The following is a 26,037-nucleotide window of genomic DNA, read 5'->3' on the forward strand; positions in this document are numbered from 1 at the left end:
CAACGGCGATTTACCCACCGCCTTCTTTTTTTTTAATTTATTCTCCATTTTTTAATACACCTTTCCTAAAAAACATTAATACATTTTCTTCTACATAAAAATAACCCCGAAAATATTTTTTTAATAAATAATCAACGCAACAATAAAAGGTATTCTTTTTACTGTGTACGTTTTTAGCATCCCAATTGTTTGTTTTTTTTTTGCGTTTAAATTAAAAGATATATCAAAATTTGAATTTAATTTTAAGTATTATGGTATCTGTTCAGTGCACATTTACCTATAAGTATGGCAAACCACTTACAATTCAATGGCTGTAAGTTTTTTTTTAATAAACAATTATAAAAAGAACGACTCATAGATATGTATCTATATTCTTTTTCATTTTAATATACTTTCATAGAAAGTTTTCTGTTATGTCACAAAAACCTATTTTCTTTACACCAGAAGTGTCACGCTCATACATTAATTCCATAGCTAATCTAACATACTGACTCAACGGGTCACGGGTTGACTAGTAATGCTAAGTCTGCATTAATCAAAATATCATATTTAAGCGTATTTTACCACTGGGCAATGGCAGGCGGCTTGCTAGTGTATATATATAGTGTGTGCGTGTATATATATATATATATATATATATATATATATATATATATATATATATGTACTAGCAAAATTACCCGTCATTGATTGGGTTCAAAACAGCCTACAGAAAATGGACTCTGATAGGTTATGAAAAGGAACGGTTGTAAAGAGATTGGTTCGAATTTGGGGGTATCAAAACCAAAGCCAAATATGATGAAAGTAAGCATAAAATAATAAACATAATTATCAAAGTATACTTACGCAGATAGATATGAAAAGTCTTTATTAAAGTTTGTACCTATTTCTATTTTATGGAGGCCAGACGCGAACGCAGACCCCACAATTTTATTATACCATCCCTATTTAAGATAAAACATGATTATCAAAATATTCTTATGTACATCTATATCAAAAACACTTTTACACGTTTTTTTTTTAAATTTTTTTATTTCCATATTTGTGGACCAGGCGCGAACGCAGACCCGACAATTTTAATGAACCACCGTTCTGCCAGATCAAACATACCTATTCCTGTGTCTCGATACATCGTCTATCATTATATGTATTCAGTTTTTTTAAATAGTCAACCATATAAGAGCCTATTCGTGACCAGACACACACACACATACACACACACACACACACATTCAGCTTTATATTATAGATATATTGTAATAAAACTACACATCTAAGAAACAGAAGTTTAAGTTTTCCCACATTGTTCCCACTCAGATAACGTGATAGATAATGATAAATTGGAAGCTTCTTTAGGTTGAAAATCCTCATTCGGGCGATAGTAAAATATGATAATAATATTATATACCTGCCACATCTGGGCAGGAGCTGCTAGAAAGAACTTGTCCTGCCTTGATAGAGTTCAAAATAGACTTCGTAGCCTCGTAGGAGATGTCCTTTTCTCCTCCTTGCAACCTCTATCTCACAGAAGAGATGTTGCGAGTTTGTCTCTGATGTATCGTTATTTTCATGGAAAGTGTTCAACTGAGCTTCAATCTATGGTCCCCCCTCGCCAAACTTTCACAAGAAACACTCGTCTAGCTGTAAACACTATCAATAATTTCCCCCACTCTTTATCTGTGCCTAAACCTAAACGTAAATTCCATGAACAAAGCTTCTTTCTTAGAACTGCACGCCTGTGGAATTGTCTTCCGTTTTCCTGCTTTCCGGCTGACTACAATATGGTTTTGTTCAAGTCTAAAGTAAATAAGTTCTTGATGAGCCGTTCCATATAAGTTATTAAATTTACCAAATTTTCATTACTAATGATTACTATATTGACCAACTTCTACTGTACACTCTTTAACCCTTATCCTTGAGTGGCCTCTGGGCCTTGATAATGTGGTGATGCCTTTGTAAAAAAAAAAAAAAAAAAAAAAAAAAAAAAAAAAAAAGTATTATACTAAAAATTACTTGAAAAAATGACACTGACTTCAACAAGCACAATGCCATCTATATAATTATATAGATGGCATTGTGCTTGTTGAAGGCATATATAAGTTTGGTCGTGATTCCATTCTGATATGGGGATGCTTTCATCCAAGACACTGGTGAGTTAGAATTACCTATGGTAGAATAAATAGTGGAATGTACAAAGATGTTTTAAGGAAATTTTCAGAAATCTGAAACTTCTTAAAGACATGGAATTCTGTGCTTCAACACGGCAATGCTTTCAAACATACTGCAAAGGCTTACAAAGGAAATGGTTTGAAATTAATGGTATCAATACGCCCAATTAGTCAAGTCTACCTCCTGATTTGAATCCAATTGAGAATTTGTGAAATACTTTGAAGCGTTAATAAGCGGGATCCATAAAATAGCACTTAGAGGAATTATGCATGGAAGAATGGGGGTAACGGTAGATAAGTGTGAAAAACTTGTGGCCAACTATAGAAAGTGACCGGAAAAGATAAAGCAGAGGTTTCGCAGGAAAATATTAAATTGATGTCTCCAATACTTTTGTGTATGGTTATTTTTTTATTTTGAGTAAAAAATATTTCAACCACGAATTTTTAATTTGCTATCCAGATATTATTACTGTATTTACCAAATATCAGTAAATATGGTGAACATAAACTAGAGTTACAGCAGAAAATAACATCCAATACGCACGCGTGTCATTGTATTTATGCATACATATACCTTCACACATGCATATATAAATATGTATGCAAATATATGCATACACATATATATGCATTTATACATATGTGCATACATAGATGAATATGCATATTACGTACGAATGCAAACATTTATATGTATGACTAAGTACATATATATGTAGGCATAAATAAATACATAAATGCATGAATCCATCATTTATGTAGATTTACGCATACATATATATATATAAGCATATGACTCTTTTTATGATATATATATATATATAAGAGTTGCCTTATATCCATACATATATTTGTTAAACAGCAAATGCCAGCAATAACTAAATAAATTAATGCAACTATGAAAATCCCTTAAACTGCCCTTTAAAAAGAAACTATGATATTTGAGGTAGTATATCAAATGTAAAGTAATTCAACAGCGTTTTTATACGTGAAATGTACAGAAGGTTCCTTTAAAATAGAGTGTGTAATCAGATGACAAAACTAAGGAGGAAAATTATGCTGAAACTTCAAAATGCTTACAAGGAATATTAAAGCAGCAAATGCCATTTTTTGCCAAATGATTGTTGCTGTGTTCCTTTCGAATAGTTCAACTTTCATTTCATCCGACCAAATTATCTTTTTCCAAAACTGCATATCTTTTTCTTTTCCATAAGTTTTGACAAACTTTAATCCATCTTTGATATGTCTGGTTTTCGGTAAAAGCACTTTCATCGTCACCTTGAAGGAAAGTCTGTACGATGTAAAAGCTCTGCTAATGGTATTTTTACTTTATTTTAATTCCAACACCCTTTTTAATTTCAAAACGAGTAATAGTAAAATTTTTATTTTTCTTTGTCTTACATTTCTTTGAAGGTTTGTTGTAACGTCGCAATACTTTTTATACTTTCTGATGATATTTCCTACTGTACTTGGTTCTAGATTAATTTCTTTGCTAATTTTTCGGTAACCTTATCCTCCTTTGTGACGTTCAATAGTTCTATCCTTCATATTCCTAGATAATGCTTTAGTTTTTATCATTTTTAGTCCTTGAATTGCAGTTAAAGAGTCAGATGATTAGAAGCACTATCTTGTAAAAAACTGTAAGCTTCTGTCTTTGGTCAGAGATAACGTTGCAATACTATCGAAAATTCGAATATATAAATTATTTTAAAATACAAGCTTCCGATTGAAAATTTTAAAAAAGTCTTATGTATCCAATACGTTTGCATAAGGTAATTTTGAACTTTGATAAAAGATGGATTCAATCATGAGTTTTTCATTTTCCTTCCGCATACAAGTAAAACTACTTTACGGGATATTACTTAGCAAATATTAGGTAGAATGGCGAACTTTATGACTTATAACAGTGTGTGTGTGTGTGTGTGTGTGTGTGTGTGTGTGTGTGTGTGTGTGTGTGTGTGTAAAAATATATTTACATATACATGCATTCATGTGTTATATTTATATTTAAGAAATGTTTCTTTTATTCGTACTAATTTATTGGAAATAATATCGTCTTTAGATCAGTTAAATCTTATTGATTTTTTATTCCAATTTTTTGTAATTTTTCCTTTTCTTTATTCGTGAAATGTCTTATTATTTGGACTTTGGTAGTGGGACGTGTTTCTGAAATTCGCCGGGCATATTACTGTTTCCGGGTGGCCGGTACTGGATGACCACAACGTACTGATTTTTGTTTCTCATTTTGGAAATTCCGACGCCAATTTCCGTGGTCGCCTTCCACAGCATTTGCGTGAAATGTTTGGCCCCTACAAAATGGTAAAAAAATGTTTAAGAATACATTCATAATAACAAATGTCGTGCATGTGACCATGTGTGGCTCGTCAGTTCTATGTATACTACGAATTTTGTCTTTATTTGTAGTTTTATAATTTTCGATCTGTGGCAGAGGACGTATTTATGTCTACAATTAGCTAATAAATACGCAGTTAGTTTCTTGAGTGAATTGTTAATAAAATTTCTATTATCATGAAGCCTACAAGAACATAATAAAATTCCTATTATGATGAAGTACATACAAGAACATAGAACTGTCCGCACCAGCACATTCACGTGCACGCGGGTAATGACATTTGTTAGTCAAGTAATAAAATAAAGAAATTGTAATAAATTAAGAAATAAATACAAATAATTGTAGAATAAAACAATCGTCTTAATTATTAATTAATAAAATAAATTAATTAAGATAAATAAAAAATAAATACAAATAATAGCAATATAAAAACAATTATCTTAATCATTGATAAATAAACAAAATAAAAATAAATAATTTTCTAAATTATTGATGATTAATGTAAAATATAAACAAGAAATATATACAGAAAATGTACATTAGTCAACAAACATTTTACAATAAATATTTTAATGACAAATGCTCGCATTTTCCCAGTTCAAAGCATTTGCAATGGCTAGCGACCATTTGCAAGATCTAAAATGCGTCTGACCGTGATAGAGATTATATGCTTATTAATAATTTAATGTGTTCATTAAATTGCTTAAAAGGTCACGTACAACAGTGGGGAAAAGGGAAATTGTAGTTTTAAGCAAACGTATAGATCGTGAAACAGAGAAGGTGAAAACTTTGCTAGTCAACAGTTACAAGCGGAGTTATTGGGCGAAAGAGAAAATCGAAATAACCGAATAAAAATATCTGACATACCTGATGAATTTGAAGTGAAAACGTAAAAAAAGGTGATTCGAGCCAAAATAACAAATACAAAGACAAACCTAGATGAATACAAAACAGGGTTTACAAGAATGAACACAAGATAATTAATCTCTCGTCTATTTCATTTTTTTTTTGAGTATTTGAAATGATTTTAGAGCAAATAATATTGCACAACATTTGAAAGTTAAAATATTACAGATTTTCATTAACTTTGACCAACAGTCATTAGACATCAATTAAGTAAAGTCTCTATATTTAATTTTTTTTTAATCTATTTTTTTAGAATGAGATTTAACCACTAGATGATGATCAAATATATGTGTGTGCGCGTGTGTGTGTGTGCAATATTTTTATTTATATAGAAAAATATAGTCATATATTTATATAGACAAACATAGTCGCTGCGCTGACTATGCTAACGTTTTGAAACAATTTGTTTATTAAAACCCAAAAGTTCCTCGTCAGGCGACGGAAATCAAGTTCGTCTTCTATTGCAATAATCTGGCTCTTAAATGAACACAGTGAAACCTATTTTCTCTCTCTCTCTTTCTCTCTCTCTCTCTCTCTCTCTCTCTATATATATATATATATATATATATATAAGATATTAAATCGCTAGCTGGAAGTTGGGGGGGGTGATTTTAAGTGATATTTACGACTTAAAAATAGAAGGTGATGTTGGGAAAGGGGATATTAAAGCTTAATAAGATAAAAGAGAAAGATATAAAAAAGAAAAGAAAATGACAGCTAAAAAGATTAAGAAACAGGAGAAATAAGAAAGAAAAGAAGAAAAAAGAACCAAAATACGTAAGGAAGACAGAAAGGGTCAGTACATTTCTATAAGAAAAGGGGAGGGATGAAAACAATATGCCAAGTTTACGAGTGTTTCATTATCTTATTAGATATCAACGAAAGAAGACGGCGTAGGGGGGGAGGTGGATAATAGCGAATTAGTGGAAATAATTTGCAGTAAGGCTTCCACATAAATATTCATATGCATGTCATAAACCTAGCAGGGCACATCTCCTGAATATCTTCAACTTGGTATATATATATATATATATATATATATATATATATATATATATATATATATATATATATACTGTTTCGCTTCTTATATATATATATATACATATATATATATATATATATATATATATATATATATATATATATATTTAAAAGAGTGTAGCCATCAACAATTGTGGGTTTTTTTTAACTTTGACCGGTCACAGTGAAACACTTACACTTGGAGACAGAACGTCTAAACACTGAACACACGCATCGCGCCACTATGAAAAACATATTTAATATCAGCGGAGGCATATCCACAAACTCCCATTTTAAAGAAAAACTTTTTACGAAAATATCTGAAGAGAGCACACCCTAAGCTCGAAACGCGTTATAAAAATATTTTAAAATAAAAATATGATGAAAACCTTTTAAAAAAACCCACAATTGTTGATGGCTACACTCTTTTAAATATACATTTTTTCTCTCGTTGGAACTACACAACCATCACTTTAAATATATATATATATATATATATATATATATATATATATATATATATATATATATATATATATATATATATATATATATATATAAGAAGCGAAACTGTATGTCTGTGATTGACTATATATAATTAATGTGCGCATTTCTATTTAAAACATGACTGACTCACAAGGTCACGTCTAAAATTAATATATATACATATAATATACAAATAAATATATACGTTACCCTTTCGCCATCTTGGGTGGTCAAAATCGTAATGGTTAATCTCAGCATACCACGATTCGGCGAGTTCTTTTCCCGAAGGTTGTTTACCATTCAATTCTAAAAAACTTATACTTTCACCGACACCTGGAATTAAAAAGAATTATATATATATATATATATATATATATATATATATATATATATATATATATATATATATATATATTTATATTTATATATTTATATTTATATATTTATATATATTAAAATCATGATTGTCCTTACTTGTTTCCGTACTGATTGTTTAACATTGTTGTCTATTTATGTAAAAACCGAAAGATAAGAGATGGAGTAAAAGAAATCGACAGTTGAAAGGAATGAAAAAGAGCGGAAGAGAAAAAACGATGGGTGGTCAACGGGAAATGGCGAATGAGGAAGAGAAAAAGAAATGAAAAATCGACAGAAAGGGCGAAGGAGGATCTATTTCAGCATTCAAGTGTTTCCTTTAACTTTATAAAATTGTCGAAAATTGCTTTGATATTGATTCAATTGCTTTAAACATGCAAAGTCTTTCACCTCATCGAGGTTTTACTTTTTTACTGTATGTATTTAAAAAGAAAATGATGTATACAATTTGTCCAATTAAAAAATCATTATATTCTAACACCTAACTACGAGAAAATTACATAATATTCATATTTCATTCATTATATTTGTTTATTTTATGTATATTAAAATGAAATAAACAAATAAAATGAATGAAATATGAATATTATGTAATTTTCTTGTAGTTAGGAGGTGTTAGAATATAGTGCTTTTTTTAATTGAAAAATTTAATAACAAGCAACACACGACACTTCAATGCTCTATAGATTAAAATGTACATAAAATTATATCAACACAAATAAATAATAAATAAAACACATAAAGATTTACTAATAAAACACATACAGGAAATCAAGAAATATTTAACTTTTGTTGTGTATAAAAGTGATTCTTTTGTAAATAATAGGCATGCTATAATAAGATATTTTAAGACAGCTGTTCCATTTTGTCCTTTTGTATTTTTGAATGTCAGTTTTTAATTCTTTCTTGAAAGACGAATCGCAAATAATAAGAATTAGAAAGGGATTTAATACATTTGTAAAACTGATCATCGAACATAAATGACAACATGCCAACATTGTTCACTGAAGAATATTAGATTCCCGAAAACATTCATAACCAGTTGAGCAAATACCAAACTAAATGACAAAGTCTATTTGAACATCAAAATATATCAGCGTTTTACGTTTCTAAATTTTTTAGATGAGAATTGGTTATCCGTATTATTTGGATTCATCGAACTACTGTTCTCATCTTCAGTGTAGTTTTCACAACGTTTCATTCGATGTAACCTCCATTTTTTATGTTTATGCTGTTGTTGATGTTGAGATTAATGTTGAAGCTTTTTGTAATTGTTTATGTTAATGTTGATGTTACTGTTTTTGCTGATGTTTATGTTAATGTATTTGCTGATGTTGCTGTCTTTTGTTGATGTTTATGTTGATGTTTATGTTGATGTTGGCATTTAAGCTGATGATTATGTTCATGTTTTTGCTGATGTGGATGTTTTTGTTGTTGTTGTTGTTGCTTATGTTGATGTTTATTTTATGTTGTTTATTTTGATTTTTATGTTTTTGATGATGTTTATATATATGTTTATTTTGATGTTTATGTTTATATATATGTTTATTTTGATGTTTATGTTTATATATATGTTTATTTTGATGTTTATGTTTATATATATGTTTATGTTGATGTTTATGTTAATGTTTATGTTTTTAATGATGTTTATATATATGTTTATGTTGATGTTTATGTTAATGTTTATGTTTTAATGATTTTTATGTATATGTTTATGTTGATGTTTATGTTAATGTTTATGTTTTAATGATGTTTATATACATGTTTATGTCGATGTTTATGCTAATGTTTATGTTTCGGTTGTTGCTTCTGTTGATGGTTATGCTTATGTTTATGTTGCTGTTGATATTTTTATGTTTATGTTGATGTTTATGTTGATGTTAATGTTAATGCTGTTGTTTTTTATTGATGGTAATGTTAATGGCTATGTTTATGTTCTTGTTTATATTGATGTTTATGTTGATGCTTATATTGATGCTTATGCTTATGTTTATGTCTTTATGTTGTTTGTGTTGATGTCGTTATTTATGTTTCTAGTGTTGTTATGTTGTTTATGTTGTATGTCTATGTTGTTGCTTATGTTGATGTTATTGCTAATGCTGTTGTTTATGTTGTTGTTTATTCTGTTTTATGCCGTTGTTTATGTAAATGTGTATGTTGTAGTTCATGTTGATGTTTATGTTGTTGTTTATGTGTATGTTTATGTTTTTATTTATGTTTATATTTGTGATCAGGTATATTTTTATGTTGATATTTATGTTGATTTTTATGTTGATTTTATGTTCCGTTGATGTTTATGTTGATGTTTATATAGCTGTTGATGTTTATGTCGATATTGTTTATATTCATGTTCATTTTATTTTGCTGTTTATGTTTATGTTGTTTATGTTGATGTTGATGTTTGTGTTGTTTTTATATTTTCGTTGATGTTTATGCTGGTTTTATGTTTTCGTTTATGTTGATGTTTATGTTGATATTTATGTTGCTGTTTACGTTTTTTTATGTTTTCGTTGATGTTTATGTTTATATTGATGTTTTGTTGATGTTTATGCTTTCGTTGATGTTTTTTAATGTCTATTTTTATGTTTACGTTTATGCTGATGTTTATGTTTACGTTTATGTTGATGTTTTGTTTATGTTTTTTATGTTAGTGTTGATGTTTTGTTGATGTTTCTGTTGATGGTTATGTTGATGGTTTTGTTGATGTCTAATTTGATGTTTTGTTGATATTTATGTTGATGTTTTGTTGATGTTTATGTTGATGTTTTTTACGTTAGTGTTGATGCTTTGTTGATGTTTATGTTGATGGTTATGTTGATGGTTATATTGATGTATATGTTGATGTTTTGTTGATATTTATGCTGCTGTTTTGTTGATGTTGAAAATCTGACGTCTTAACGCTACTCCATGACGCGACCGGATGTCTAAAGCATTCAAATTTAACGTAGTCAAAAAAACAAAAAATGGCTTGCAGAAATGGCATTGCTTTTAAACCTCCCACGAAAGCAAATAAAACACAAGATCGTTTGTTTATGTGGGGAAAAAGCCAACTCCCCCAAAAGGGGGCACTCTGGCAGTATCCAAATACATAGTAATTGTCTCAGTATGAAGGGTTTCCTCTACATTGACCAAGGACCAATTACAGAACAGATACTTCCCGGCTCGAAGTCCAGGCGTTTGCATTCGAATAATTTCGCTTTATTTATACGAAATAGACAAACACCCGAGACGACGCCACAGTGACAATTTTGTTTAACTCGATCAAAAAAAGACAGAAAGGATGTCGGTTTGCGAATGGGAAATATGCAAAAACTTTTCGCGGAATCGAACCGCCGCAAGAAGCCCAATGCAAAAAGCATACATACACAAACGCTCGCGTCAATTTTCGCCCTTTACATAGAATAGCGGGGTTACCCGGCGTTGCTCGGGACCGTATAAACAATGAGAAAATTGAAGCTGATTTTGAACATATTTGTTATTCTTGGGATAGAGGAATTTTACATGTCTATGGTATCATTAGCTTTTTCGAGCAAAAGAATATTTTACCTGCCGTAGGACGGGTATTACACGTATCATATAATTGTACCTTATGTAGGATAAGTAATTTATACCATATATATGAAATAATGTTTCCTTTGCGGGGATTGGTAATATACAACACATATTTAAAATAATTTTACCTACCCTCGGACGAGTAATTAAAAAACATACATGAAACAATTTCACATACTATCGACCGGTATTGTACAACATGTTAAATAATTTCTCTTACCACCAAGACTACCAGAATTTTAAGAAAACTGAAACTATTTTTAGAAAGTAGATCATTAGACTTTCCAAAGTAGTACATAAATACAGCATTTTGGTTAAGCATAGTTTCATCATAAATTTCAATATTACTTAGGTAACTTTTACTTTACCACGAATTTCAATATTAATGTAGTTGTTCCCTCCCACATACCAACTACATAATAAATTATGTTTTTTTCCGAAATATGATTCCACAGATATTCTATATTTTTGGAATACGACATTGTGGGACATTTCTTTTTAACCCCAAAACGGACATTACTCTCTTCATAACAACCCCAAAAGAGAACTCAAGAGCAGCTTGTTTTAAATTAACATAATCATGCTTTTTTCTCCTCCCCACTACAGCCATCACATAATTCTCGGATGATAACATTAAAAATTAAAACAATATGGATCACCCCCTACAGAAATTGGCCTATTAATCTTTCATAGAAAACAAAAAATATATATGAATTAATCTAATTTTGAGGTCGTAAGCAGTTTCAGCCACATCCAGAATCGACGTCACAAATAAAGTAATTTTGAGATTGAAAATTGTTTAAGACATTTCCAGGAAAAACTTTCTACCACCCTCATATAATCCAAGCGACGCTGCGTATTCCGCTAGTATATATATATGACCAAGAAAATGCTGCTTAATTTAAGTGATCTGCATAAAGTATTTGGTATTCCCAAGTAGTTACCCATCTGATAATGACCAAGAAATGTTGCTTAACTTTGGTGATCTACATAAAGCATTTGATATTCCCAAGTAGCCATCCATTTGTTAATGAAAAAAGACCACGTTGCCTAACTTTGATAACCTACATGAAGCATTTTGTATTCCCCAGTAGTCACCAATCCGATAATGACCAAGACAATGTTGCTTAACTTTGGTGATCGTGATCTACATAAAACATTTTGCATCCCAAGTAGTTACCCATCTGATTATGACCAGGCTACATGTTGCTTAACTTTGGTGATCTACATAAAGCATTTTGTATTCCCAAGTAGTCACACATCTGATAAGGACACGGCTATATGTTGATTAACTTTACGTATATACATAAATTACTTTACATTCCCAAGTAGGCATCGATTTGATAATGACCAAGAACATGTTGCTTAACTTTAGTGATCTACATAAAGCATTTGGTATTCCCAAGTAGTCACCCATTTGTTAAGATAATGTTGCTTAATTTTGGTGATGAACACAAAGCATTTGGTATTCCCAAGTAGTCACCAATCTGACAAGGACCAAGGCAATGTTACTTAACTTGGGTTATCTACATAAAGCATTTGGTATTCCAAAATAGTCACCCATCCGATAATGACCAAGACAATGTTGGGTAACTTTAGTTATCTACATAAAGCATTTAGTATTCTCAAGTAGTCACCCATCTGATAATGACCAAGACAATGTTGCTTAACTTTGGTGATCTACAAAAAGCATTTTGCCTTCCCAAGTAGTCACCCATCTAATAATGACCAGACCTCCATGTCGCTTAACTTTGTTGATGTACATAAAGCATTTGCTATTTCCAAGTAGTCACCCATCTGATAATGACCAGTCTACATTTTGCTTAATTTTTGTATCTACATAAAGCATTTGGTATTCCCAAGTAGTCACCTATCTGATAATGACCAGACTCCACGTTGCTTAACTTTGATGATCTTTGTAAAGCATTTGGTATTCCCAAGTAGTCACCTATCTGATAATGACCAGACTCCACGTTGCTTAACTTTGATGATCTTTGTAAAGCATTTGGTATTCCCAAGTAGTCACCTATCTGATAATGACCAGAGTCCATGTTGCATAATTTTAGTGATATACATAAATTATTTTATATTCCCAAGTAGTCACCCATCTGAAATGACCAAGACAATGTTGCTTAACTTTGGTGATCTACACAAAGCATTTGGTATTCCCAAGTAGTCACACATCTGATAATGACAAAGACAATGCTGCTTAAATTTGGTGATCTACATAAAGCATTTGGTATTCCTAAATAGCTACTCATCTGATAATGACCAAGACAATGTTGCTTTACTTTGGTGATCTACATAAAACATTTGTTAATGGCCAAGATAATGTTGCTTAACTTTAGAGGTCTATACAAAGCATTTGTTATTCCCAAGTAGTCACCTATCTGATAATGACCAGACTCCATGTTGTTTAATTTGGTGATCTACATAAAGCATTTTTTATTCCCAAGTAGTCACCCATCTGATATTGATCAGGCTTAATTTTGCTTAACTTTAGTGATACGTAAAGCATTTGGTATTCCCAGCTAGTCACCCATCTGATAATGACAAAGAACATGTTGCTTAACTTTGGTGATCTACATCAGGCATTTTGTATTTGCAAGTAGTCACCCATCTGATAATGACACAGACAATGTTATTTAATTCGGTGACCTACATGAAGCATTTGGTATTCCCAACTAGTAACCCATCTTCAAAATTATCAAATTGGACCTGTAGTGCAGAAGCACCTTCAAAATTGTCGACTCAAACCTATACTACACAAGCACTTTCACAATATCAAATCAGACCTATACTGCACAACTACTTTAAAAAATTGTCGAATCGGACCTATACTGCACAAGCATTTTCAAAATTGTCAAACCGGACCTGTACTGTACAAGCACCATCAAAATGTTTCAAATCCGACCTATACTGCACAAATACCTTAAAAAATTTTCAAATCATACCCATACTGCATAAGCCATTTAAAATTTTTCAAATCGGACATATACCGCAGAAGCACCTACAAAATTATCAAGTCAGACATATACTGCACAAGCACCGTCAAAATTGTCAAATCAGACCTATACTGCACAAGCCCCTCCAAAATTGTCAAATCGGATCTACACTGCACAAACAGCTTAAAAAATTTTCAAATCCGACCTATTCTACACAACCACCTTAAATCTTTTCAAATCGGACCTATACTGCACAAGCACCTTACAAAATTTTTCAAATCGAACCTATACTGCACAAGCACCTTACAAAATTTTTCAAATCGGACCTATACTGCACTAGCACCTTTAAAATCTTTCAAATTCGACCTATACCACACAATCACCTTCAAAATTTTTAAAATCGGACATATACTGCACAAGCACCTTCAAATTTTTAAAATCGGACCTGTACTGCACAAGCACCATAACATTTTTCAAATCGGAGATATAGTGCACAAGCACCTTTAGAATTGTCCAAATCGAATCTATACTGAACCAATACCTTCAAAATAATCAAATCGGACCTATACTGCACAAGCACTTTCAAAATTGTCAACTCGGACCTATACTGCACAAGCACATTCACAATTGTCAAATCGGACCTATACAGCACAAGTCCTTTAAATTTTTTTTTAAATCGGACCTATATTGCACAAGCACCTAAAATTTTTCAAGTCGGAGATATACTGCACAAGTCCCTTAAAATTTTTAATGTCGAACCTATACTGAACAAGCACATTAAAAATTGTCAAATTGGACCTATACTGCACAAGCGCTTCAAAATTATCAAATCGGACCTATACTGCACAAGCACTTTCAAAATTGTCAAATCGGACCTATACTGCACAAGGACCTTCAAAATTGTCAAATCAGACCTATGATACACAAGTACCTACAAAATTGTCAAATCGGACCTATACTGCACAAGCACCTTAAGAATTGTAAAATCGGACCTACACTGCACAAGCACATTCAAAATTGTCAAATCGGACATATACTACACAAACACCTTAAAAATTGTCAAATCGGAGCTATACTGTACCAGCACGTTCAAAATTGTCAAATCGGACCTATAATTCATAAGCACCTACAAAATTGTCACATAGGACCTATACTGCACAAGTACCTTAAAAATTTTCAAATCGGACCTATACTACACAAGCACCTTAAAAATTGTCAAATCGGACCTATATTGACAAGCAACTTCAAAACTTTTCAAATCTGACCTATACTGTACAAGAACCTTCAATTTTTTTTAAATCAGAGATATACTGCACAAGCATCTTCAAAATTTTTCAAATAGAACCTATACTGCACAAGCACCTTCAAAATTTTTCAAGTCGACCTATACTGAATTGTAAAATCGAACCTTAAGAATTGTAAAATCGGACCTATACTGAACAAGCACCTTAAAATTTTTAAAATCGGACCATACTGCACAAGAACCTTCAAAATTTTTACAAATCGGACCTATACAGCATAAACACCTTCAAAATTGTCAGATCGAACCTACACTATACAAGCACCTTCAAAATTGTCAAATCGGACCTATAATGCACAAGCACCTACAAAATTGTACATAGGACCTATACTGCACAAACACCTTCAAAATTTTTCAAATCGGACCTATACGGCACAAGCGCCTTAACATTTTTCAAATCGGACCTACACTGCACAAGCAGCGTCAAAAGTTTTCAAATGTGACCTATACTGTACAAGAACCTTTACATTTTCTTAAATCAGAGATATACTGCACAAGCATCTTCAATATTTTTCAAATAGGACCTATACTACACAAGCATCTTTAAAATTTTTCAAATCGGACCTATACTGTACAAGCACCTTAAAAATTGTCAAATCGGACCTATGCTGCACAAGCACATCCACAATCGTCAAATCGGAGCTATACTGCACAAACACCTTAAAAATTATCAAATTGTCAAAAAAGCACCACCAAAATTTTTCAAATAGGACCTATACTGCACCAGCACCTTCAAAATTGTCAAATCGGACCCATACTCCACAAGCACAATATTGTCAAATCGGACCTTAAAAATTGTAAAATCGGAACTATATTGCACCAGCACCTTCAAAATTGTAAAATCGAACCTGTACTGCACAAACACTTACAACATAGTCAAATCGGACCTATACAGCACAAGCACCTTAAAAATTGTCAAATCGGACCCATACTGCACAAGCACCTTCAAAATTGTCAAATCAGACCTATACTGTACAAGAACATTCACAATTGTAAAATCGGACCTATACAGCACAAGCACCTTAATTTTTTTTTTAAATCTGCACAAGCACCTAAAATTTTTCAAGTCGGAGATATACTGCACAATCACCTTAAAATTTTTCAAGTCAAACCTATACTTAACAAGCACTTTAAAAATTGTCAAATCGGACCAATACTGCACAAGCACCTTCAAAATTGTCAAATCGAAGATATACTGCACAAGCAACTTCAAAATTGTCAAATCGGACCTATACTGCACAAGCATCTTTAAAATTTTTAAAATCGGACCTATATTGCACAAGCACCTTCAAAATTGTCAAATCGGACCTATACTCTACAAGCACCTTAAAAATTGTAAAATCGGACCTATATTGCACAAGCACCTACAAAATTGTCAAATAGCACCTAAAAATTTTCAAATCGGACCATACTGCATAATGACATTTAAAAATTGTCAAATCGGACCTATAATGCGCAAGCACCTTCAAAATTTTCAAATCGGACCTATATTGACAAGCAACTTCGAAATTTTTCAAATCGGACCTATACTGAACAAGCACCTCCAAAATTGTCAAATCGGACCTATACTGCACAAGCACCTTCAAAAGTGTCATATCGGACCTATACTATACAAGCACCTTCAAAATTGTCAAATCGAACCTATAATGCACAAGCACCTACAAAATTGTCAAATAGGACCTATACTGCTCAAGCACCTTTAAAATGTTTCAAATCGGACCTATACGGCACAAGCGCCTTAACATTTTTCAAAATCGGACCTACACTGCACAAGCACCGTCAAAAGTTTTCAAACATGACCTATACTGTACAAGAACCTTTATATTTTTTTAAATGAGAGATATACTACACACGCATCTTCAAATTTTTTAAATAGGACCTATACTGCACAAGCATCTTTAAAATTTTTCAAATCGGACCTATACTAAACCAGCACCTTAAAAATTGTCAAATCGGACCTATATTGCGCAAGCACCTTCAAAATTTTCAAATCGGAGCTATACTTCACAAGCACCTTAAAAATGAGCAAATCGAACCTACACTGCACAAGCACCGTCAAAAGTTTTCAAATGTGACCTATACTGCACAAGCACCTTAAATTTTTCAAATCGGAGATATACTGCATTAGCACCACAAAAATTTTTCAAATCGGACCTATACTGCACAAGCACCTTACAAATTGTAAAATCGGACCTATACTGCACAAGCACAAAATTGTCAAATCGGACCTTAAAAATTGTAAAATCGGAACTATATTGCACAAGCACCTTAAAATTGTAAAATCGGACCTATACTGAACAAGCACCTTCAAAATTTTCAAATCGGACATATACTTCACAAGCAATTACAAAATTTTCAATCGGACCTATACTACACAAGCACTTTAAAAATTGTCAAATCGGATCTATACTTCACAAGCACCTTCAAAATTGTCAAATCGGACCTATAATGCACAAGCACCTACAAAATTGTCAAATAGGACCTATACTGAACAAGCATCTACAAAATTTTCCAAATTGGACCTATACTGCACAAGCACTTTCAATTTTTTTCAAATAGGACGTATATTGCACAAGCACCATCAAAATTTTTCAAATCGGACCTATTCTGTAATAGCACCTTTACAATTTTTCGAATCGGACCTATACTACACAAGCACCTTACAAATTGTAAAATCTGACCATCACAAGCACCTTCAAAATATTTCAAATCGGACCTATACTGCACAAGCACCTTACAAATTGTAAATCTGACCATCACAAGCACCTTCAAAATATTTCAAATCGGACCTATACTGCACAAACACCTTCGAAATTGACAAATCGGACCTATACTGCACAAGAACTTTCAAAATTGTCAAATCGAACCTATACACCACAAGCACCTACAAAATTATCAAATCGAACCTATACTTCAGAAGCACCTTCAAAATTGACAAATCGGACCTATACTGCACAAGAACTTTCAAAATTGTCAAATCGAACCTATACTGGACAAGCACCTTCAAAATTGTCATGCGGACCTATACTTCACCTATGTCATACAATCCCGGGCGACGCCAGCGTTACTGCTAGTAAATATACACCTACTTCATCCAATCCCAGGCCATGCCGGGTATTTTGCTAGTACATATATCCACCTATGTAATGCAATTCCGAGCGACGCTGGGTATTTGGCTAGTACATATATCAACCAATTTTTTTCAATCCCAGGCGACGCCAAGTGTTCTGCTAGTAAAAATTCCATGAATTTTATCCAATCCCAGGCCATGCTGGGTAATCTCCTTATATGTCATGCTAGTGCTATGTCATACAATCCCGGGCGACGCTGGGTATTCTGCTAGTCCATATACACTAATTTTATCCATTCCTGGGCTACGTTGGGTATTCTGCTAGTACAGCTATGTAATACAATCCCGGGTGATGCCGGGTATTGGGCTAGTACATATATCAACCAATCTTATTCGATCCCAGGCAACGCTGGGTAATCTGCTAGGAAACATTCAATATATTTCCACCTACGTTGGGTATCTGTTAGTACATGATACTTTTATATAAATTCCTTAAAACCGTTCCTCCTTAACTGATGATTATATAAAAGAACATAACCTCCAAATACTAAGAATGGCTTTCTGAATAATAATGTTTTTATTTAAGAATTTGGAATCAGCAGTTTAGCGACGTGTGATGTTTGAAATAAATATATATTACGCATCTTTTTTTTACTTGGTCTTTTGGCTAAGATCAAAGTGTAGTATCTGTTCCGGCAGATACTGTAAGCAAAGACCATATGTGTGGGCAACCTCACATATAAGACCTTGGTCAATGTAGGGGCAACCCTTCATACCAATTGTCACTATTCAGCTCCCCTACTCCCCGGGGAGCTGGTCCCCATTTCCCCTTCACTCCTCACATTAAAAATCGGCCTTGTGCCTAATTTGCTCAGTGGGGGAGCAAATAAATACCATCTGTTCCGGCAGATGCTGCAAGCTATGACTAGCTATGACTAGCAAGGGCCAGATGTGGGGGCAGCCCCACATTCCTGACCATTAGCCAGCTCCCATTTCCCACCTCTCGGGAGCTGGTCCCCTTTTTCCCTCCCCCCTCCCTTCACTCCTCACATTAAAAATTGGCCTTGTGCCTAATTTGCTCGGTGGGGGAGCAAATAAATACCATCTGTTCCGGCAGATGCTGCACTTAAGATGGTTTGTACCAGTCAATGGAGGGGAAACCCTCTATACTGGGACAATTATTATTTTTGGTAACCAGAGTGACCCCTTTTAGGGGAGCTGGTTTTTACCTCACATTAAAAACGGCCTTGTGCCTAATTTGCTCAGTGGGGGAGCAAATAAATACCAAGTGTAGTATCTGTCGAAACAGATACTGCAAGCAAAGACCAGATGTGTGGGTAACCGCACATACCTGACCTTTAACCAGCTCCCATTTCCCACCTCTCGGGAGCTGGTCCCCTTTTTCCCTTCCCCCTCCCTTCACTCCTCACATTAAAAATTGGGCTTGTGCCTAATTTGCTCGGTGGGGGAGCAAATAAATACCATCTGTTTCGACAGATACTGCAAGCAAAGACCATATGTGGGGGCGACCCCACATATAAGACCTTGGTCAATGTAGGGGCAATCCTTCATACCAACTGTCACTATCCAGCTCCCCTACTCCCCGGGGAGTTGGTCCCCATTTCCCCATCACTCCTCACATTAAAAATCGGCCTTGTGCCTAATTTGCTCAGTGGGGCAGCAAATAAATACCATATGTTCCTAGAATTCAAGCGGTGTCATCTTTCACCCCCCCCCCAGTGTGCATGTCAAGCTTTAGAGAAACAAACGTCAATCGAAAATAGGGATGGCCTTCCAAATAATAATGTTTTTAGGTCAGATGTGATTTTTGGAATATGACATCTTGTCTCTATGTAGTACTCGATAAATATAAATTATGTATTTTTCTATAATAGAAGATAATGCTGTGTAGAAAATTTAGCTGTTACTTCGTCTTTTGCCTAAGATCAAAGTGTAGTATCTGTTCTTAGAATTCAAGCGGTCTCATCTTTCGCCCCCACCCCCACTAAGAAAATAAGGAGGAGACCATGCTTTGCATATCAAACTTTAGAGAAATAAACGTCATTCGAAAATAAGGATGACCTTCTAAATAATGTTTTTAGTTCAGATGTGATTTTTGGAATATGAAAACAAACGTTACTGGAAAATAACGAGGATTTATGCCTGGGATGTGATCAAATCCATTCACTCACATTTCGTATATGTAAGGTTTACATTTTAAAACATAGTAAAACGAATCTCGTTTCCTGTCTAGACATCTCTCTCCCTCTCTTTCTCTCTCTCTCCCTGTGTGTGTGTGTCTCCCCCCTCTCCCTCTCTCTCTCTATCCCTCTTCCTTACTATAAAGAGAAATAGTGTTACTAAAAAAGAAAATGGCGTTTGGCTTTGTTTTCTTTGTAAAAACATCGATCGTTAATATTTTTAAGCGTATTTTTTTTTACTTCACATTTTTGGCTTGTAATTTTTCGTTTAACTATCGTATCTAACTATTTTTAACATGCTAATAACTTTGATAACGTTTTCATAACGTGAAAGTTAATATTTTAAATTGTATGATAGTTGACTTTTTATCGATAACAACCTCTTATTATAATCAATGTTTTCACATACAGACCCTCATTATAGCTTGCTTACATCAAGGTCACGTGACTCAGCGTTTGTTAAATTACGTATAAATATCATTAAAATGTCACTTTTTGCCCCCCCCCTCCTGTAGAAAAAGGGTCAGCTGACTAACTTAGTGTGGACCTTTCGGGCCAAAAATTTGATATTTGTCGTCCGGAGGGTTGAGCTTTCATATGAGACCAAATTTGTGAATTTCTCTTCTGTCTGTCGAAAGTTTTTAGCAGACATACAAACACACACACATACATACATACATACATACATACATACATACATACATACATACATGCATAATACATTTTCACTTATATATATATAGACTAGCGGGGATACCCGGCGTTGCCCGGGTGTTTGGAGGTGTGTGTGCTGTTAAATAAAAAAGAAACCGGGGGCGGGGGTAAAAGTTGGTAGGGTCGAACCCAAAGCCCTGAGGTGAAGTTTGAAAATAAAATCAGACAGCCAGAATGAGTTACTGAAAGATGTTTTATTTATTTAAGTAAGAACCAAATGGGCAGGTGCGCGCACGGAAGTCGTAGAGCAATAGCTATTCAGCAAATGAGGTCAATGACCAGGTTTGTTTGTTATAAGCGAAGTAAAAAAAGAAAACAATGTTAAAACTTAAGCGGGGGGGGAATCAAAACATCGAAAAAGAAACACAAAAAAAAACTAACGTAAGGCAAACGAACGATGTTCAATGTAAAAATCGAAAAAAACAAAAAAGAAAAATGGCTTAAATAAGCTTGTTTCGATATTCAAATTTTAAAAGTCGGTGGGTACCCGGGTGTTTTTGGGTGTGTGGTCGGGGTGGATAAGCGAAGTAAAAAAAAAAAAAACAGAAAAACGAACGTTACGTGAAAAATGGCTTAAATAAAACTGGTTCAATATTTAAATTTAAAAATCGGAAAAAAAGACATCCCACACCACGATTCGAACCCAAAACGTTTAGATAATGAACCAACGCGCTAACCAACTGAGCTACTGCCACGTACATGAAATTTAGTCTGTTTTTCAACTATTTCAAGTAAATCTGGTCATGACGTCATCTGACGCATGCGTAGAACCGGTCGTCGTCACGGGAGGACCGTTTTTGTTGACTCCTCCCTGTCGAAAATTGTCGATTTCGGGGTGAAAAAATGAACGTTTTGGGCCAATTTTTCGATATTTTTCGAGCGAAGGATGGAGCTTCAATATGATACCGAGTTTGTGAATTTTTGTTCTGTCCGTCGAAAGTTTTTAGCGAACACACAAACACACATACATACATACATACATACATACATACGTACACACATTTTCGCTTTTATATATAGAGATTAGGCCGGGTGCTCGGCGTTGCCCGGATGTTTGGAGGTGTGTGTTGAGCAAAAAAGAAAAAATGATAGTAGGCAGGAAGGCTCGAACCCGTACCGCAAAAAAGGAAAAGAATGTGAAAAAAAAAGAATGTGACGTCTTTGCTATTGCGTTCATTGCCAAACCGGAATAGGTAAAGGTTAAAATTAAAGCTAGTCAATTGAAAAGAGGGGATGACGTTCGAAAATATTGGCGAAAAAAGCGACCTCTTCTAGTAGAAAAGTGCTCAGTGTAGGGTGAACGAATTCATGTTTTAGCCATTTTTTTAATTCTTGTCGTCCGAAGAATCGAGCTTAAAAACGATGGTTCTCCTCAGAATGTGCTGTTGCCATCGCGCACAGAAATCGCTTTTTCCATAGCTACCAACGTAATAGATGCACTGAGACTAAAGCTGCTTTCAAGAACGCCAGCAACACTGTAAAAGAGTAATAAAAAATGCAAGAGAGCTATATGCCCAGTCTGTTAAATCCAAAGTAGCTGATCAGCGGCTTGGTTCCAACAAGTTTTGGTAAATAACAAATAGGATTCTGAACAGAAGTGTGGGTTCTATCCCAACTATTATCACCGGACCAGAGGTCATCTCCTCAGCTTCAGACAAGGCCAAACTATTTGCCAAGAACTTTGCAGCTAATTCTACCCTATGCGACGAAGGCCATCAACTCCCCATATTTCCTCCTATAACATAGAACACGCTAGGTAACATACAAATATCTGTGAATGAGGTCGTCAAGCTAATCAAGAACCTTGATTTAATTAAAGCTACTGACCCCGACGGCATTCCAATTATAGTGTTAAAAAAACTTAAACCAGAACTTGCTCCCATACTTACGAAACTGTTTAACTGTTGCCTTAAGGCGATGTGCTTTCCAACACCCTGGAAAACCTCATCATTACGCTCTGTATTTAAGAACTCAGGTGGTAAGTCATCTCCCTCTCAGTACAGACCAATAAGTTTCCTGTGTCTCATGAGTAAGTTGCTGGAATCCATATTAAATAGAGAAATAGTCAACCACCTCAGCAGAAATAACCTTCTTAGTGACACGTAATATGGTTTTCGTTCTGCAAGATCTACCGCAGATGTGCTAACGGTTATATCTCATAGGATTATTGAATATCTTGACAAAGGCTTCCTTTCCAGGGCAATTGCTCTTGACATATCAAAGGCCTTCGACAAAGTATGACATAAAGGCCTACTTCACAAGATCTCCAGCTACGGTATAACTGGAAATATTCTCTCTATCATTAAATCATTTCTCTCTGATAGGCTCATAAGAGTAGTGGTTGATGGACAAAAATCAGAGGCCTGCAGTATCTTCTGGAGCGGTAGAAGGATCCCACCATCTTTCCAGCGACCTTTGCAACACACTTGATGTACGTGTTCCATTTCAGATCAGGAGTGAAGGTCAAGCCCAAAAGCTCGTCAAAACATGAGGCTTCTCCTGGGCCCAACTCTCTTCCTGATCTATATCAATAATGATCTCCCAGAACACATACTTAAATCATTCGTTGACATCTATGCTGATGACACGACCATCTACAGCAACACATCAAAGGCTGTAAATGACAAAGCTCTCTCTGATTCTCTCTCCTCTTATCTCGAATGAGTGGTTCAGTGGGGGAAGACGTGACTGGTTACCTTTAATGCATCTAAAACCAAACTCCTATATTTACATCATCAACGCTCTGATCTCCATCTGGCATCAATTGGGATGGGTGACTCTCGTCTGGGTGAGGCCCCGTGTTTTGACAAGCTTCTGGGTTTGACCTTTACTCCTGATCTGGGCAGGAGCTGCTAAAAACAGCCTATCCTGCCTTGACAGAGTACAAAATAGACTTTGTGGCTTAGTGGGGGATGCCCTTTTCTCTACCCTGCAACCTCTCTCCCACAGAAGAGACGTTGCGAGCCTATCCTTGTTTTATCGTTATTTTCATGGCAGGTGCTCATCTGAACTCCAATCTCTGGCCCCCCTCGCCAATCTTTCATGAAAAACACCCGTCTAGCTGAATCCACTGTGAAAAATTCCCCCCCCTCTATATCTGTGTCTAAATCAAAACGCGGATTCCATGAACAAAGCTTCTTTCTTGGAACTGCACGCCTGTGGAACTCTGTTCCGTCTGCCTGCTTCCCTCCTGACTACAACTTGGATGTCTTCAAGTCCAACGTAAACAAATTCCTGATGAACCGCCCCCTTAAGTAGACACTTTAAATATCCACACTAACGTACTGTACTTACAATAACCCTTATCCCTGAGTGGCTTCCGGGCCTTGATAAGTGGTGACCACCTTGTAAAAAAAATAATAAAATCTCGTGAAAATCCGTCGTCTCGTCGAAAGTTTTAGGCAGACATACATACATGCATGCATACATACATACATACATACATACATTTTAACAGACAAGTGAGATTTATATTATAGATTATTAGCAGTTCGTTTTTAAATTAAGTAATTTCATGAAATTTAAATTTGCAAACGTGATTAGTGAAACGTACGTTCACATTTATTATATTGTTATATATATATCGATAAAAGTGTGAATGTGTGTGTTTGTAGGGACAACTCTTAACCTATATACACTCCACGAATTTTTGACTTACAGACTTCAGAATTGATATATAGAGTATTCAGATATGTGGAAAATTGAAGAATTATTACTGGGGGAGGGGTCACCGGAATTTTAGGTGTTTGTTAACTGTTACAACTGCGCACGCGCGGTCGTGAAACATGACAACTTTCTTATGTTGAGAATAATAAGTTAGAAAACACTTTTTAAAGATCGTGGCAAGCTGTTCTAATGCTTATCGTACTTGACTTAGGTTTTGGTTCCAATCTCAGTTTGAGTATATTTTTTACTTACAAAAATTGAACTGTTTAGATAAAACACCATACTCACATGCACATATCTCAGTTTCTTTCCGTATTTTTTTTTTTACTTCATTTTTTTTTATTTAATGAATTTAACGTTACGTTTAATACCGGGCAATGCCGGGTACATTGCAATGGTAGCTTCTTCAGCTAGCAGCACAAATTACTCCTTCTTTAAGTACGGAATAATAACTTTAATCCACATTCATCGATTTCATTTCCTTGAAGCAGACTATCACAGCTTTTTGTCCGTGCGTAGCAATGAATGGCAATAAAACAAATATTTATTTTCATGACTAAAACTAGCGGACAAGCAAGTAATAGTTTAAAGTTTATTTGTACCAAATAAAGTTAGATTGCAGAAAATAGTGCGAATTTTATTCACGATTGAATGGACGGAGTTATTTGGCGGGGGGGGGTCATCGTGTTTTATACATATTATCATCTAATTTAATAGTCTGTATTTGATATAACTAACCTTGATTATTGAAAACTTACAATGGGTTAGATTCCGAAGATAAAATACCATTTTTCAGCAATGTGGCAATTGCTAAACTATGCCGATTGATTGGGAATGCAAAATATGTTTTATTGTAGCAATGTTATTTTCGAAATGTCGTGTTTTCGAAATGTCATGTTTTCGAAATGTCATGTTTTCGAAATGTCATGTTAACTACTAGAATAAAATTGTATAAAGACAACATTACCACACACGTTGTTTTACTGAAATCACATTTGCTTTTAATTCAACTTTTCCAATCAAATAATTATTGCACGAAATCAAAGTTGACCATTTAAAGATGCCCGTTGTTCCCGTGCTATCATGATTCACAAATTTAAACAATTTTCGATTTGAACAATGACATTCAATTTTGGAGAAACTTTCGAAAATTAACCTACTCAAACTGTTATTGAGAAGAATGAACGGAAAGTTGTAAAAATTATTAAACATTTTAGATTGGAAAATAACCATATTATATTTAAATTGGAAAGTAATCTTGTTATAAATATAATAGAT

The 26,037-nt window shown here is 34.0% G+C and overlaps 1 protein-coding gene across 1 annotated transcript in view; it reads right to left on the reverse strand.

Moving 5' to 3' along the window:
* Positions 1-3,536: 3,536 nt before the first annotated feature.
* Positions 3,537-26,037, reverse strand: part of LOC145241466 (Golgi-associated plant pathogenesis-related protein 1-like) — a 45,399-nt gene continuing 22,898 nt past the window's right edge. Inside the window, exons 3-4 of the mRNA XM_080104447.1 lie at positions 7,147-7,269; positions 3,537-4,477 (exon numbers count right to left, since the gene is read on the reverse strand). Of these exons, the coding sequence (XP_079960573.1) occupies positions 4,305-4,477; positions 7,147-7,269 (296 nt within the window). The 3' untranslated portion in view covers positions 3,537-4,304. The remainder of the gene's footprint in view (positions 4,478-7,146; positions 7,270-26,037) is intronic.

This window comes from Euprymna scolopes, chromosome 20 (genome assembly GCF_053919585.1).
Source record: "Euprymna scolopes isolate OS-2025 chromosome 20, ASM5391958v1, whole genome shotgun sequence".
NCBI classification, from domain to species: domain Eukaryota; kingdom Metazoa; phylum Mollusca; class Cephalopoda; order Sepiida; family Sepiolidae; genus Euprymna; species Euprymna scolopes.